Here is an 18,503-nt window from a genome sequence, read left to right as displayed (position 1 = left end):
TTATCTCTCTGTGGCTCTATGAAGGTTTTACAGCTCTCTCAAAATACCATCCCTCATGAATTGAAGAGTAATTCTTTACATAATGCTACAACTCTCCTTCTGACTATGAAAGCACTATGCACAATTGTTGAAGGTAGTACATTCATTTGAGAGTACAGAGTTCAGTATTTTACAACATATTTGCCTATCAAACTTCGGGTATTATGAAGACATTCTAAAAAGACATCTTCCCTCACTAGTTGTGCCTAGATATAAACACACAGATGGACTTTGGATTAAGATGTCTCCTTGCAAGATCCATGTTGAAGTGATGGAGTTTATGTTTTCACAATTTTAAAAGGAGGCTAATCTCTTCCCCTCCTCCCCCAAATCTGAGTTGGAGTGGAGAATCAAGTCTAACATTTACATGCATCCACACTTCTAATAGTCATCTCTATGTTTAAATGTGCTCTCTTTTTAAAAAGACAGAAACAATACCCCATCGTTTCTATTTAAAATCTATCCTGCAGAGCTATTAAAATCAGCTTGATTTTTTAATGACACAAGAGAAGACAAGAGGAAATGTCTCTATAACTTTAACCATAAAGAATTCCCTTCAAAATGGACCAAACGTAATGGGTTAACAGTCACTGTAATGCCCTTTGAAATATTTCTTGCAGCTACTGAGTATGCATCCTTCAGATTTATTTTATTTCATCCTCAAGGACCTTGGTGAAATACAGTACATCAGGGGAAAAATAAGATCAAGATGTGCAGTCATTCAGGCTGTAATTAAATTTAATAAGCAGTTTATCCAGTTCATAGAAAGATGGCATAGGATAGAGCTGCACAAAGCAGAGCCTTAAGCAGGAAATCATTTTACAATAGGGTATCCATCTGGAAAAAAAGACATTGCATGAAACCAGCAAGTGTGAACAAAATCTTCATCAGTATCATATAAGGTTACTTTATCATGCTACACTTCCGGCAAAGGGAAGTTTGATGTGTCATCTATTAAAAGTAATGCAATGCAGTCTTAACAAAATGTAAATCTAACTCCCTATTAGGCAAACTGAAGAGAAGTAGTTAATAAAACACAATAATTTGCTGTTTAATTATACTAGTTGCCAGATTTATAGGTATTGGATCTAAAATTGCTAATGCATTATTTTCGAAATACTGCAAATAGAAAGCCTTTTAACGTTTTATTTGGTAATGAACACAGTGATAAGTCTCATTGAAAACAGCTATGTTTTTAGCAGCAGTCCCGCATAAAATTGATTCTACATCATCAATGTAGAGGCCGAACAATAAAACATGGGGTTAATAAAATGCCTGTCGGAAACAGAAACCGATTAGCAATGCCTGGAAATCTTCTCTATCCATGCAGTGAAAAAACTTCAAACATGAGGAGTTTTGCAGAAGCGGTCCATGCATAAGTTTAAGGACTGTGCTTCCCGTAATCCCATACTAGTGCACATATGGTGGAACAATACTTAATGCTCACTAGTGACATCTTTATCAGAGGCAAAGTCCAACTATGCTATGAAATCCAATTAAATAGTCATTTTTGCCCCATAAATTGATCTCATTTTTTCAATTATTTTTATTCTTTATTGCAATCTGCTCTATCGCCAAATAACAATACAGAACAATATATTCAGGAAAATACGCACCCCGTACTGGAATCTCTACTGTCTTTAAAAGCCACTTTACAAATGGAACAAGGCTCACAGGTACCACTATGGTTTAATCAAGGATACTGGCTATCCTTCCTTAGCAAAAGCAGCAATGCTCTAATTTTAATACAACTGTGGTGATCAAGGAATTCAGCGCATACCTTTGCTGAATGCCAGTGTCATGATATATTAATATATTATCTCTGTAACAGTACAGAACAGTAGTAATGTAACTTTAAAGTAGAACAGCTACAAAGAACAAAATACCTGAAGGATGCCTATTTGTACGCTCTCGGCTAGCAAAGCGCTGTTTGGGACAACCCGAAGCAGGGTCCACAGAGTATTTTCTGTTTAATTTCTCCCTCTATCTTGAGGCTGGATGTAACACAGCTGTAGACTTACAAATAATATCAGTCTCAAGGGATAAGAAGCATAGTTACACTCAATTATATTATAAAGTATGACATCTCTAGAGAAATTACAGTACTAAGGCACTTTCTCTTAGCTGGATGACAGTAATAAAACAGATCTATTTATGATGGATTTTTGAAATCCATTATCTTTAAACAGCTTGCTGGTTCTCATCATTAAAAGAGCTATACTTGCCCAGCAAATGTACCTGTTAATTCAAATGACCTGGGGAATTTAATATGAAAGAATTATTCTTCAATTATTGTAAGTAGACTCTTTTTTCTTCTCGTTGTAATTGTTAGCAAACGAGACTCTTTATAGAAGGGATGGATATAAAATTTTCTAAAACTTATTTTTCACAAAACACAAACTATTTTTAAAAGGGGAAAATATACTTCCTCCAGGACAGAACACCTAGAATAAAAAGTCTTGGGTTCCTAAATAAACTGCTCCTTGCAGAGCTCAAGAATAAATAAGAATATTATAATCATAGAATCACAGAATATCAGGGTTGGAAGGGACCTCAGGAAGGCATCTAGTCCAACCCCCTGCTCAAAGCAGGACCAATCCCCAACTAAATCATCCCAGCCAAGGCTTTGTCAAGCCTGACCTTAAAAACCTCTAAGGAAGGAGAGGTTTCAGAGTAGCAGCCGTGTTAGTCTGTATCCGCAAAAAGAACAGGAGTACTTGTGGCACCTTAAAGACTAACAAATTTATGCTCAAATAAATTTGCCACAAGTACTCCTGTTCTTTTTAAGGAAAGAGATTCCACCACCTCCCTAGGTAACCCATTCCAGTGCTTCATCACCCTCCTAGTGAAAAAGTTTTTCCTAATATCCAACCTAAACTTCCCCCACTGCAACTTGAGACCATTACTCCTTTTTCTACCATCTGGTACCACTGAGAACAGTCTAGATCCATCCTTTTTGGAACCCCCTTTTTGGTAGTTGAAAGCAGCTACCAAATCCCCCTCATTCTTCTCTTCTGCAGACTAAACAATCCCAGTTCCTTCAGTCTCTCCTCATAAGTCATATGCTCCAGCCCCCTAATCATTTTTGTTGCCCTCCGCTGGACTCTCCAATTTTTCCACATCCTTCTTGTAGTGTGGGGCCCCAAACTGGACACAGTACTACAGATGCAGCCTCATCAATGTCGAATAGAGGGGAATGATCACGTCCCTTGATCTGCTGGTATATATTCTGATACTTGTACTCTGAGTGCTTAGATAGATTTCCTAGGTTTGCATCCCTCTGCGGTGCTTTTTTGGTCTTAGCCATTTTACCACTCTGTCTTCTGCTGTAACAGATTCTAGAGCCTTTTGCTCTTGTTAAAAACAAAAAATACCCAAATCGGTGTCAAACGCAGTGATATTAAACATGTAAAAGAATCCTACCAATGGAGCAGAGTTTCCTCTTTCAAAAGGTCCAGGCCAGTAAGCTCACGAGGTCTGAGCAGTTCTACACTTTATTTCAATATGTTTATTAAACATCTCTAGGGTTGTTGTTGTTTTCTTAAATTGTGAAGCAGTTTACAGAACCAATCCACACACTGCACATGGTAGCAAAACGGTCTTTCACACAATGTCTAGATTCACTGTTCTACTAAATGATAAATAAGGACCCCAATAAAAGCATGACTAGGTAATCGTCTGGCTGCAATATACTGTTACCATCAATAAAGTGGAATAGAAAACGTTATGCACTTCTAGCTTTCTTTGGCCTCATAATTTTTTAAATTATGGTTTATTTCTAATTTCTTAGCACTTCTCTGATTTCCATATTTCAACTTAATGTGCCTCATAAAGGACAGCTTATTGTATTACCAAACCCTGCAAATTGATTAATCAACATGGCATGAGCATCTGACATATTCTAACAAATCCACGACTCTTCCATTTCTCCCTTCCATCCCAGTAAGGTAAGAACTTTTTAAATCTTTGGCATTAGAAAACTACTAAGCTAAAGAAGTGAGGTTGCATTTTGTTCGGAACAGTGAGGTTTGTGATCATTCTGATCCCCAACTTCTATAATCGGGGCAAGCAGCTGTGAAAGCCCAAACCCAGTGCTTATGGGTCTAACTGTTAAGATATAGGCAGGGGCAAGACATAGGAATGATGAGTTCATAGGACAGATTCCCATCTAAAACGCGAAGCTGATAACCAGAGCGTAGTCAGATCAGTGATTTCAACAGTCTACAATTCAGATATAGGGGTGAAGCTGTCTGTGAACCTGAAGACAGTAGTGGTATTAAAGTGGTATTCAACCAGTTTTTATGTATCCGTGGCTTAGAGACTGAACTTTTTCTGAAGTTGCAGGGTCATAAGATCCTGGTTAAGCCAAAACAGCCCTCCTGAGGTGGCGGAGGGGAGTGTTAATGAACAAGACTCTTATTCAACCCAAGCACCATAAACTAGCAGAGTTGCTAGCCACACTCTCTTCATTCAGCCCAGCGTTAGCCTTGTTGGGGCTCAGGGCAGGAAGCCAAAGCCCAAGTCCTGTCTCGGGGCTGAAGCCGACACCAGGTGGCAGGGCTCGGGTTCGGGCTTGTGCTTTCTGCCCTGGGCCCCAGCGAGTCTAACGCTGGCCCTGCCGAAGCCCGAGCAACTTAGCTTTTTTTGTGGCGTGGGGTGTTCTGTAATTTTTGTTGTCAAAAGGGGTCACAGTACAATGATTTTTGAGAATTGCTGAGCTAAACAGTCAGTGAAAGCCTTAAGCATTACAAAACCAGGCAAACAGGGGCTGCTCCTATGCCTCCAGAGTTCTCTGTTCTGACTCCACATCAGCAACCACTTATCTCAGCCTCCCATGGGGAATGATCAGATCAAGTCTTTAAGTAAAACTAGGTCCAGCTTCATTGGCTTACTCAGCTCAGGAAGGCACTCCCTAGGGTGACCAGATGGCAAATGTGAAAAACTGGGACGGGGATGGGGGGTAATAGGAGCCTATATAAGAAAAAGACCCCAAAATCGGGACTGTCCCTATAAAATTGGGACATCTGGTCACCCTAGCACTCCCAGCTAGGCTCTGAACTTCCTGCTGGCACTCAACCCCGCTGTCTGACTCAGTGGCGCCTCATGCTAGGGGCCACCATTGGGGTGGGATGCGGTAGCAGCCGCATTACAGGCAGCACTGAATGAGCAATGTTCTCAGATACGGCACCTATATTTATATTGTTCCAAGAACTAAAAAATAATTATAATTATACCTTAGCGTCCAACTTACAATGCAAAAATATAGGGGCCCCTGTTTATGTTTTGATAACATATTAGCCACACAAAATACCAATACAATAGAGCTACTGTATGATCCTAACATAAAGCTAACACAATAACATATTCATATCAGATGGACACAGTTTGTTTGCCACACAGTCTGTGAGCATAAAACTCTGGAATGCATTCCTGTCTGAGGACATACATTCCAGCTGTGGACATATGATCAGCTCTGACATGGACAAAAAGTGGTTTCCCCTAAGCCCAGAAATGTTTTCCACACTTATCTTTCAGAAATGGCCTTATGTTTACTGAACTGCGCGTGTATTTATATGCCATTTCGTTTAAGATGAGCTAAGTCTCAACGTTGGTTTTTTTGGGGGGTAGGAACCTAACACAGGAGATTCACTGAAAAGCCTCCCCACAAATCCCACAATCTTGATGCCTGAAGTTAAGAACTTCCAATTATGTCACCAGCTGGCTGTTATCAAGTTTACAGCACAGCACAGCGCAAGGGTCCCAGGAGAGTTGAACGTGCTTGGCCACTTCAGTAATTCCTGTTATTTAACGGCATGCCTGCACTGATTGTTTTGACTAAGTCTATCACGAGAAGGAGTAAGGAGATACTGCCAGAGAAGCACGTAGCAGTATAAGCTTTTTCCAGGGCAAACAATTTTATGCGGTTCTCAAAATCAAATGTGTAAAAGGTCTGTGAAAATATTACATTTTTCTTCTTTTTCAACCCTGTGCATTTGAGATCACAATATTTACACTTGCTTTCTTGCAATTTAATTTTGAGATCTTATAAACAGGGATCTAAGAGCGTTAACCTGACTTCCCCACATCTAGTTAAAAAAAATAAAAAGAGAATACTGCACATAGTAAGTCAGTCAACACCAATTTTCCTCGATTAAGGTTTGAATAATTGAAAATTTTCCAGTCTGACAAAGCACTACAGGACAGAGCTTCTCATGCACAGACCCAGGGTGAATCCCTCAATCTTGGCTGCACAGCACAAGTATCACAACATCTATCCAGCCCCTTTGTCCATTTAAGCTGTTTCTGATCTCATGGCCAAACAAGCGAAAACACACGCTCAGTCTTACACAGTGCCTGCTGCAGGGTATTTTGCACCTTCCTCAAACATCTGGTACTTGCCACTGTTAGTGACAAACCACTGGATTAGACAGAGCACAGGTCAGTTGCAATACAGAAATTCCTATGTTCCTATGACTTTCACGGTGACTTTATGCATATCGTGCATATCTTTAACTACTGCATTTGAAAAGCGTGACATGTGTTTCTTCTGTATATGCTGCAGTCTCTTATCCATTTACCAATACACACTACATATAGATTACACAGGAAAATTCTGAGGGATGAAATCTACCTCTTAACCTTTCTACATAGAATTGCATGTACAGTATAAACTATTTGGGGGCGGTAGCCTAAATTACAAAACTGGCATTTTGGAATTTGGTTTATATATGAATTAAAATGGAGAACATAACATCTGCATTCCTCCTGGTCCCAATAGCTAATCTTCACCAGTTTTGGGACTGGGATTAGGCAAGAGTTGTAGCTATACTCCAGTAATGTTTAAGAGCCCCTCACCCATGAGGCGCTAGTCCTCTGGAGCTCAAACATGGTTTGCAGCCTTGTGAAGGAATTTAACAATTAAGACACTTCTTGCAAAAACATATGCATGTGCTTAACTTTACGCATGCAAGTAGTCCCATGGACTATACATCCATTTATTTGCTAGGTCAATACTTTAATCTTTCCATCTTTTAAATTAAGACTGAATATGTTTTCTAAAAAAAGAGATCCCTTACCTCAGAGGTGGGCAAACTATGGCCCGCGGGACCCTCTGCCTGGCCCCTGAGCTCCTTTCCCAGGAGGCTAGCCCCCATCCCCTCCCCTGTTGTTCCCCCTCCCCTGCAGCCTCAGTCCCAGGGGGCTGTCCCAGGGGGCGAGAAGTGGGGGGGGTCAGATAAGGGCCTAACCGGCCCTCCATACAATTTCGGAAACCCGACGTGGCCCTCAGCCCCAAAAGTTTGCCCGCTCCTGCCTTACCTTGTACAGTAACTGGAGTTCTTTGAGATGCATATCCCACATCAGGATGGGCGCTTGCCTGCACACTCTTGATCGTAGATTTTATTTGCAGTGTCCATGTGCCCTAGATAACCTCGTGCTCTGTTGTGAGGGTATATTATGAGGGCAGACCCACTGGTGCTTCATTTCCTTCTCAACCACGAAAGTCCAGCAAGAAGACTCTGAGGCACAGGGGAAGGAGGGCGGGTAGTAGAGAATCCCTAGGAACACACGTCTCAAAGAACTCCAGTTACTGTACAAAGTAAGTACTTCTCCTTCTTCTTTAAGTAGCGTCCATATGGGTGCTCCATCTCAGGGGATTCCCAAGCAGTACCTCAACTATGGCTTCAGTACAGACCATAGAACAGCATCACCGAAAGCCATGTCAGCTCTGGAAGCAGGCACGAGATTCAAGAAACTGATCTACTTTAGTATAATTTTTAGAAAATGTCTAAGATATCCATTCCCACACTACCATCACCTGTGTACCTTTCCAAGTGTGTTCTCTACAAACATCACTTACCGTAGTGTATTTCCCCAGCTGGCAGAGAGAGGGGAAGGTTTCCTGGTGAGCTTTTCGAATTTTCTCAGTGAGATCATCCAACTCTGCAGTCATTTCATAGTTTTCAGTAAACTCTTGCTTTGAAGGCTCTTTCTTCTTTTTGTTCCTGTCATTTCTGACAGCTAGAGACAAGAAAGGAGGCAGGTCAGGTGTGCTTAATGAGACTACTTCATATTGCTTTCACAGCTCTTCTTCAAAGTATTGCCACAGATTTTTTTTCTTTAAACATTGAAGTTAATTTGGATAGAAAATGTTGCATAAGCGTAGAAGAAAAGTATTTTTGTTTGTTAAAATGCTATCAAGAAAAAGTACATTAAGATGGGCCAATGCACCAATTTCTCATGTACACATACAGAAGGTAAAAGCCAACTTTCCATAACAAGCTTGAGACCTTCTGGAGGTATGTCATTTATAAATAACATACTTTAAACTTCTATGGTGTCTGCCCCCTGAGGAGCTCCACCACAATGTTACCCACATTGATTAAATGTCTCACAATAGCTTTGTGAGGCAAGAGTTAATAACCCTGTATTATTATTACAGATTAGAAAATTAATGCCCTGAGAGTTGATGTAATTTGCTCAAAGTAACAAAGTCAGTGGCAGAGCTGGGAACACAACCCACGTCTCCTGGTTCCATGTCATGTATTTTAGCCCTAAAACCATCTCTTCCTTATAGGAAACTTTCTCTCAAAATAGTACTAGTCAAAAGATATATCTTTTATGAATCCATTGTTTTACAAACAGTATAAACTTAACTCTGTAAAAGCACGTAGACAATGGGCAAATTTCTGGTATGGCAGGCATTTTGAAATCAATAGTAAAAATTCCAATTTAAAAAAATCCTTATAGATTCCAAGGCCAGAAGAGACTATTGTGATGATCTAGTCTGACCTCCTACGTAATACAGGCCATAGAACTTTGCCAAAATAATTCCTAGGGCAGATCTTTTAGAAACTTCCAATCTTGATTTAAAAATTGTCAGTGAGGGAGACTCCATCATGAGCCATGACCCTTGATAAATTGTTCCAATGGTTAATTACTCTCACTGTTAAAAATATACACCTTATTACCAGTCTGAATTTGTCTGGCTTCTACTTCCAGCCATTGGATCATATACCTTTCTCTGCTAGACTGACGAGCCCATTATTAAATATTTGTTCTCAATGTAGGTTTTTATAAACTACAATCAAGTCACCCCATAATCTTCTCTTTGTTAAGCTAAATAGATGGAGCTCCTTGAGTCTTTCACTATGAGGCATGTTTTCTAAGTCTTTAATCATTCTTGTGGCTCTTCTCTGAACCCTCTTCACTTCATCAACGTCCCTCTTGAATTGTGGGCACCAGAACTGGACACATTATTCCAGCAGCGGTCGCACCAGTGCCAAAAGAGACAAAATAATATCTTTACTCTAACTCGAGATTTCCTGTTTATGCATCCCAGAATTTGGCCACAGCATCCCAATTGGAGCTGACATTCAAATGATTATCCACCACAACCCCCAAATCTTTTGCAGAGTCACCTCTTCTCAGGATAGAGTCTCCCATCCTGTAAGTATGGCCCACATTCTTTGTTCGTATTATGTATACGTTTACATGTTGCCGTATTAAAATACATATTGTTTGATTGCGCGCAATTTACCAAGCGATCCAGATCGTTCTGAATCAGTGACCTGTCTTCTTTATTATTTACCATTCCCTCAATTTTTTTTTGTCATCTGCAAACTTTATCAGTGATGATTTTATGTTTTTTTTCCAGGTCATTGATTAAGAAGTTAAAAAGCATAGGGCCAAGAACCAGTCCCTGCATAACCCCACTGAAAACACACCCACTCAATGATAATTCCACATTTAAAGTTAAATTTTGAGATCTATCAGTTAGCCAGTTTTTAATCCATTTAATGTGCACCATGCTAACTTTATATCGTTCTAGTTATTTAATCAAAATGACATGTGGTACCGAGTCAAACACCTTACAGAAGTCTATTACGTCAACACTGTCACACCTTTATCAACCAAACTTGCAATCTCCTCAAAAACAGATATCAAGTTAATTTGACAGGCTCTCTTTTCCATTAACCCATGCTGATTTGCATTAATTACATTACCCTCTTGGTTAATCAAGTCCCATGTCAGCTATTTTGCTCAGGATCAATGCCAGGCTGACAGGTCTATAATTACCCTGGCCATCCCATTTACCCTTTTTAAAAATGTGCACAACATTAGCTTTCCACCAGTCTTCTAGAACTTCCCCAGTGCTCCACAACTTATTGAAAATCAACATTAATGGTCCACCAAGTTCCTCAGCCAGATGGAGGATTCTAATGGGAAATAAAAATAAAACTCTCCCAAACAGACACACATACATACAACCAGCAATACCAATACACAACCTTTTTCAGCTTTCCCTATTTTGCATAATATATTCTTGTTGGGAGTAGCAATTAAATGATATGTGTGCATGTATGAATGCACAGAGGCCCTGTATCAGGCTAGGGAGCGTACATAGAAAACATGTGAGCCATAATGTACCTCAGTGGCTCTTATCATTGAGGTTCTGAAGCGTGGCATTTCCCAAGACATAGAGAAGAGGCCAAGAGAGGATATGCAACTTCTGCCCCATGCTCTCACTGGTTGCTGTGGGTTTTGTGTTTGTTTAGTTCAATAGTTGATATATTTCCGTATTATTCCAATTCTTGCACGTTAAAATGATCACAATTCTAAAAGCAACAGATGTTTATTCGTTTGTAGAAATGACAGAGGAGGTCGTGTAGGTGAGTGGCACTATATATGAAAGAAAGTATAGAGTCAAATATAATAAAGATCTTAAATGAATCAAACTGTACCAGAGAATCTCTACAGATAGTAATTCCATGCTTGAATAAGAAGAATATAGCAGTAGGGATATACTACTGACCATCTGACCAGGATGGTGACTGTGAAATGCTCCAGGAGATGAGAGAGGCTATACAAATAGAAAACTCAATAATAAGGGGGATTTCAACTATCTCCGTATTGACTGGGTACATGTCACTTCAGAATGGGATGAAGAAATGAAGTTTATTGACACCATAAAAGACTGCTTCTTGGAGCAGCTATTCCTGGAACCCACAAGAGGAGAGGCGATTCTTGATTTAGTCCATGGTGGAGCACAGGATCTGGTACAAGAGTGACTACAGCTGAACCGCTTGGTAATAGTGACTATAATATAATTTAACATTCTTGTAGGGGGGAAAACACCAAAGAAGCTCACCACAGTAGCATTTAACTTCAGAAAGGGGAACTACACAAAAAAGAAGAAGCTAGTTAAACAGAAATTAAAAGGTAAAGTCACAAAAGTGAAATGCCTGCAAGCTGCCTGGAAACTTTTTTAAAACACCATAATAGAGGCTCAAATTAAATGTATACCCCTAACACAAAAACATAGTCAGATGACCAAAAAAGTGCCACCACAGTTAAAAGCTCTTGTCCTGTCCAAATAAAAGGCCAAGGCTCTCCTTACATCAAGCATATGGAGGATGGCTTCCCTTTTATCCTGGTGGGGCTTAGGATAAAAGGTTGGAAGGTGAATGAGTTGGTTCACGTGAAATACAGAACTCACATTGGGGGTGAACTTTGGATGTGGTCTAAGAGTGACTGTGTTAGGGAAGAACACTGAACAGGGGATGTGCCATCAGTGCCGCTATCTCCCCTACCTTTCTTGCTGAGGTAACGGTCATCAGGAATGCCGTCTTCATGGAAAGGTGAGTTAAAGAACAAGTAGCCATGGGTTCAAAGGGTGGTCTAGTCAGTTCTTTTAATACTAGATTGAGGTCCCATTGTGGGGTAGGAAGCTTGGGTTGGGGGAAGAGGTTCACTATGCCTTTGAGAAACCTCTTGATAATCGGGTAGAAAAAAATTGATGCCTCCTTGCCTCAATAAGCCATGCTAGAGGTATAAAAAGCATGGTGTCTGTGTGGCAGCCAAGGGTCCCCGTAGGGCCATTGAGAGTGTGTGAAGGGACCTAATGGTACCATGGTTGTCCATACTAGGGAAGCTGGGAATCAGAGGGACGATATGGCTGAGCTCCATATTAGAATTGGGCACCATAGAGTGGGTGAGAAGAGCGGCAGGAGGCCACTTCCTCTTACATAATATCTGATTAATTGGACAAAAATGGGGCTGCATGGCATGATGTTGCCAGCAAGTCTGGAACGCCAGGCTCACCCCAGTACTGAGTAGAGGCAAATCTGGTGCATCAGACACCAAAGGGTCTGCTGCGTACCGAAAGTCCAGCAGTGCCAAAGCCATCAGTACTGGTGGTGGTTGTCCAAACTGAGATGTCTGCACCGAAGGAGTGGGTGATGTAGACCTGATAGTGTAGTCCACCGGTGCCTGGTACGCCAAAGACAGGTATGGACATTGATGTCCATACCAAAGGAGCCATCCTCAGGGTGGATTCCCTAGATTTTGCATGCCCAGTCGGTACCGATGATTCTTTGCCTGTGCCCATTGGATCCTTAGACAGCCCAACATGCTCTGTCAGGGCAGTACTGCACGAGATCTTGGTACCAGACTTAGATGGCTTCAGTGCCATCGGTACCAAGATACCGAGTGAACCGGAGATTGTTTTTGGCTTGGTTGGGGCTCGCTTTGGGGACTCATGGCCTTTTCTTAGAGGCCTTGCGTGAGTGGCTCGTGGGCATACTTCTTGGGCTCACCTCCCTTAGAAATAGAAGGTTGCGGTGAGCTTTCCTGCCATGTGGGGTCTTGGTGCAGCTGAGGGTGGTTGAAAGGCCGCCTCCATTAGGAGAAGCTTGACTTCCACAACTCTCTATCCTTTCTGGATCTGGGCTTCACAGTTGTTGGCACAAACCATACTTCTGCGGTATGTGGTTCTCTCTAAGACAGCAGACGCACTGCGAGGGATAAATTCCTTGCAACCAAGACACTTCTTGAAGCCCAGTTAAATGGACATAACCTGTCCAGAGGGGTCCCAGATGGGGGGAGAGAGGGAAGGAGAGAGTGGAAGAAAAATGAAGTCTAAAATAAAGTTTGGGTTGTTTTTTTTTCTGGTAATAAAAGATAAATGAGTAAAGAAAAGGGAAGCTCCAAAAAGGTAGCTAAAATTAACAAATCTGAAGATGTTAATGATCCACTAACGGATAGCTAAAGCTCCATTTCTAGTCAAGGCAGTTGAGCAGGAACTGAGGAGGGTTAGCCTCGTGGCAAAGCATGGGAAGGAGACAATGCATGTGCAGACCAAACAGACACTGCTACCAAAATTCTCCAATTAGCAGCGCAGGGATACAGACACCTACAGTGGAGCAACTGTAGGGACCCAACTCAAAGAAGAATGCAAAGTAATACTCTTTAGAAAACATAATCCCAACTGCACATACAAAATGATGGGGTCTAAACTGGCTACCACCACTCAAGAAAGAGATCTTGGAGTCATTGTGGATTGTTCTCTGAAAACACCCGCTCAATGTACAGAGGCAATCAAAAATGCTAACAGAATGTTAGGAACCATTAGGAAAGGGATAGATAAGACAAAAATATCATACTGTCTCAAAATAAATCCATAATACACCCCCATCTTGAATTCTACGTGTAGCGCTGGTCATCTCATCTTTGAAAAGATAGGTTAGAATTGGGAAAGGTACAGAGAAGGGCAACAAAAATGATTAGGGAATGGAACAGCTTTTCAGATTGGAAAAGAGACAGCTAAGGGGGGATATGATAGAGGTCTATAAAATCTTGACTGGTGTGGAGAAAGTAAAGAAGGAAGTATTATTTACTCCTTTTCATAACACAAGAACCAGAGGTGACCCAATTAAATTAATAGGCAGCAGGTTTAAAACAAACAAAAAGGAAGTATTTCTTCACATAATGAACAGTCAAGCTTTGGAACTTGTTGCCAGGGGATGTTGTAAAGGCCAAAACTATTACAGCATTCAAAAAAGAACTAGATAAGTTAATGGAGAATACGTCCAACAATGGCTATTAAAGGTAATAAAAGGTAATAATTGGAGATATACCAATCTCCTAGAACTGGAAGGGACCTTGAAAGGTCATTGAGTCCAGCCCCCCGCCTTCACTAGCAGGACCAATTTTTGCCCCAGATCCTTAAGCGGCCCCCTCAAGGATTGAACTCACAATCCTGGGTTTAGCAGGCCAATGCTCAAACCACTGAGCTATCCCTCCCCCCAAGATGGTTGGGGATGGAACCCCATGCTCTGAGTGTCCCTAGCTTCTGACTGCCAGAAGCCAGGAGTGGATGAGAGGATGGATCACTTGATGATTGCCTGTTCTGTTCATTCCCTCTGAAGCATCTGGCATTGTCCACTGTTGGAAGACACGATAGTGGGCTAGATGGACCATTGGTTTAACCCAGTATAGCCATTATTATGTTCATGTATAGTGAAGTATTTGTGAAAGGGAAGCTTTAAGCTTGAAAAGAAAATGCCATTCCCTCTAGCTAATAGCATCGGATTTTAATTTTATGAACAGCTTTGTTTTCAGTGACCAACTAAATTTACAACTAAGCATAGAAGAAATGTAATGGAGAAATTATCTTCAATGCTGTATGCTACACTTCATTGATTTTAGATAATGCAGTAAAGAAAGAGAAGAATTATATTCTTCCTTCTGAATCACATTGTATGGAGTGGTAGCAAAATCCACATTAATATAAAATCCCCAAAACCAAACCAAACCAAAAAACAAATAAAACCACCTTTGTTAAGGTGAAGTTTGAACGCAGTAAATCAAAATATGCCTTTAAAAAGAACCCCCCCACACCCCAGGAATTCAGGAGCTAGGGTTGAATTAAAACAAATAAATTAATTAAAAAAACAAACAAACAAACAAACAGCAGGGGTCAGCAACATGTCCGTACATGGACAGAAGTGTCCGTGATAAAAATGTTGAGGTCTGTGGTAATTTTCCAAGAAATGTTGAATGATTGAATGACAGAATCCCGCCGCCCAATGTCTGTCATTAAGTACTGTAATTTTGTCAAGTGTCCGTCACGCAACATGGTGGTGCCGACCCCTGGGTGTTGGGACTCAGGTTACAGGCCCCCTGCCTGGGGCTGAAGCCCTTGGGCTTCAGCTTTGCCCCCTCTCCTTCCTGGTCAGCAGGGCTCGGTCGGGCTCAGGCTTCAGGGCTCCGTCCTGGGGTCCTGTAGTGATTTTTATTATCAGAAGGGGGTCGTGGTGAAATGAAGTTTGAGAACCTCTGTTGTAGTTTTTGTGGTCACTGGAGAGACGAACCTTTTTGGAAGAATGGATAACATACAGTAGTTTAATTTTCTCAGGGTGTCACTACTAAGGCCAAACTAAGGCCAGTATAACTTAAAGCGTGGAGAAAAGGAGTAACAAACAAACAAACAAACAATCAGATAAATAAAAATAAATCTGGCTTGTAACAGAAAATGAGTTGCAAACTTAACTGTGGAACAGCTGTCACTCCATAATGACATAACACATTCATTTGTAAGGCATTTTTTACTATAACCAACGTAGCAGCAAGATGCACTGAGGTCCACACTAAGAGCTTGACCATGTTCCAGCAAAGCACTTAAGCAGAGGCTTAGCTTTAAAGGATCCCATTAACTCCAGCGGAACTGCTTGCATGCTTAAAGTCAAGCACACGTATAAGTGCTTTTTGGGATCAGGATTAGAGTGCCCAGCACCTCGGAGAGCTGAGCCATGGCTTGGACTGCCACAATTGTCAGATTCTACCCTGATGCCAGTCTAAAAAAGATCATCATGGATCTGGGAAGATGCGGCAGGGAAGGTAAAGTAGCAGCCCTGCTTGTAAAGGCTGCCTGTTCCCCCACCCTCCCTTTTTGCAAATAACACCCTACGGCCAAAAAATATGATTTGTTTATTGGATCTTAGGACAGAATTTAAGAACATTCTTAGCCGCTGAATAAACGTTCAGGACCTACCTTTACATCACGACTGCTTTCAAACTTTCTGCACGCCAGAAGTAAATTTTAATCATTGCTGCACTTAGAGCTAAAAGGGCTGCTTAGAAAATTATGTAAACTCCCACACAGTTGCAAAGAGCAATAAACCTTTTGTAATAAAGCCCCATTTACTTATAGTTCCCTGAGCTGATTGACAAATTTGCTAAACATACAGCCTCAGCAACTACTTAGCTCAATAGCTTTGAACTGCTTGTAGAACACAAACACATTATTTAAGCTGTCTTAGGAACTGCTGCCAAGAACTTGCAGATACAAGGAGATGATTCACACGGGAATCACTTTACTGCTCCTTTGCTACTACTGTACAGCTCTTGCTGCTCCAACTCTTCGTTTAGTTTACACACAGTTGTCAATCTTCTGAAGGCCTCTTAGCAGGGCACTACCTGGTCCAGACCACATCACCAAATAGATCCTTTTCTGTCTTGTTTCTTTCCTAGCCTCTAGTGATCCTATGGCTGAAACTAGAGGTGGTGGTGGGGAATTAAATTGGCTTCATTCACTCCAGTTTCTTTGATTTAATTTTTGGTGACTTAAACCCTCCCACCCCACCGCACTTAAATCAGATATTCTATCCCTCCCGTCCACCTTTGTCTCAACTAGGGCTAAACAAGTCAAACCAGATCCAGTGGCGAGTCCACATTCACATAAGATAACAACATAAAACGCTGCAACGTAGCGTCTGATTTCCGAAATGGTACAGACTTTCAATACTACAAAGCACTGCACGTGTTCAACTACATCTGTAATTCAGTGCAAAAGTTGAAGGTAAGGCACGGTCACGTTTAAAGCTATTAAATACACACACAAATCAGTCAATTCAAAAGACACAGTCACTGTGGAAACACTAACTGTCACACTGTGCACATGTAGGATTTTGGATTACAGCCTGTGCTGTATTTTATCAGTCTTATCTTTCGATATCTTGCTATCTACATGTACATGATCACATTAATCCCTGGTGTAACTCCACTGACGCTAATAAAGTTACACCAGCTATGAATCTCGCCTATAATCTTTAATGTGTCCGAGTTAAAGTTATTGTAGGAAATCTCAATTCATTTTTTTTGTGTGCACTAAATTCTGAGGACTCAGTTGCTGCATTATTTAAGTTAGTTTAGTTTATTGTTTGCGTGCATGTAAAATTGCTGCATGCTACTTTGGCAGGCCCCCAGCAACTAACCCAAACAGTTCTGCAGGCAATGACTAATCTGCCTTGCCTGTTTACCTGCCTGTCCTACACTGATCTGGTGTCAAGATGACCAGGTGTCCTCTCCCCCATTTAAAAACAGGCACGGGGCCATAATTAGCCCATTTGCTCCTGGATTAAAGTACATCAGTGCAGCTGTAATGTTACTCCAGAAGTCCTACATGCCTTGAGCGACTGCTTGGAGCCATGCTGAGACCCTGGATCTCATTTCCACCTGGGAGAAGCATCAGTACAGGTAGCTCTTGTGGCCAGCCCATGGAATAAAGAACTTTTTGGAGACACTGTTAGGCAGATGTCCATGAGGGGCCACAATTGGGATAACGAACCGTTCGGGATAAAGAACAAACAGCTCAGGACTTGCATTCAAGTCACGGATGCCAGGAAAAAGTCTGGGAGTGGAAATGTGATCTCGCCATTTTTTGAGGAGCTGGACTGGATTTTGATCAATTTTACATGACCACCCAACCCAGGACGGTTGTGGACCCTGATGCCTGCTCTCTCTCCCCCACTCCCATGGACAAACAGCAAGACTTATCAGAGGATGAACGTGAGGAGGCCAGTGAAGAGCTGTGCCCAGAAAACCAGGATCTCTTTGGGACTCAGGGCTCTGGTGATGGCCATGTAGAAGGTGAGCCCGATTCCTGCTGAGCAGCAACCAACCCCAATTCCCAACCAAAAACCCAGGCTAGGATTGAGGCGGCAGATCTACTCCAGGGACCCTTGGCATGTATCGATCTACCTTTACAATGTATTGTTATTACTTGGCTATACTGCTCTGTGCTAGCTTCTGTTCTGGATGCCCCATGGCCACAGCCATTTTAGGCTGATGTGAGCTAGCAACCTGTATGAGCCTCCAACAACTGGCCTCCAAGCCTCCCTTACTCTGCCCCCATTGTCTGTTTGGCCCCCTCACACACATTTTCAAAATGGCAGCTGCTTTGGCAGTGCAGTTAGCTTATGTCATGCTAAAACCCCAACTACTGACCCTTTTCAAGCCCATAGCATGGAGAACATATGCCCCTCTACCTATTTTCCTGCCCCTGCCCCGCATCTTCTCTACCCAGCTAACTCCACTGCCAAAAACCAAACCAAAACCCGATTTGCCAGCTCAGAATGGTGGCTGGCAGCATAGCCTGCACCCCAGGCCCCTCCTGAAGCATATTTAAATAAGGGAAAAAATAATTTACAAAGAGTCATCAATGAACTTTCACAGAAAATCCATGGACTTTAACTAATTCATATGGTTTCACAGAAGTATCTAGGCATAGCACAAGGCATAATAAGGGTTGCCACAACATTTCACGTCACCTCTACCATCCGCAAACAGCACTGCACTGCTCCCAATCTCCCCCCACCCTAGGGTGACCAGACGTCCCAATATCT

At 41.7% G+C, this 18,503-nt stretch overlaps 1 protein-coding gene across 14 annotated transcripts in view; it reads right to left on the bottom strand.

The window, feature by feature from the left end:
* The window catches only part of RARB (retinoic acid receptor beta), a 513,024-nt gene that overhangs the window by 22,937 nt on the left and 471,584 nt on the right, over positions 1-18,503 (bottom strand). For all 14 annotated transcript variants that reach the window (XM_039523137.1, XM_039523135.1, XM_039523136.1 and 11 more), the window contains one exon: positions 7,898-8,058. In XM_039523137.1, the coding sequence (XP_039379071.1) occupies positions 7,898-8,058 (161 nt within the window). The remainder of the gene's footprint in view (positions 1-7,897; positions 8,059-18,503) is intronic.

The sequence above is a fragment of the Mauremys reevesii genome, linkage group 2 (assembly GCF_016161935.1).
Source record: "Mauremys reevesii isolate NIE-2019 linkage group 2, ASM1616193v1, whole genome shotgun sequence".
Classification (NCBI taxonomy): Eukaryota; Metazoa; Chordata; order Testudines; family Geoemydidae; genus Mauremys; species Mauremys reevesii.
The sequence above is the reverse complement of the archived record's forward strand: the minus strand, read 5'-3'. Positions and strand labels throughout refer to the sequence as shown.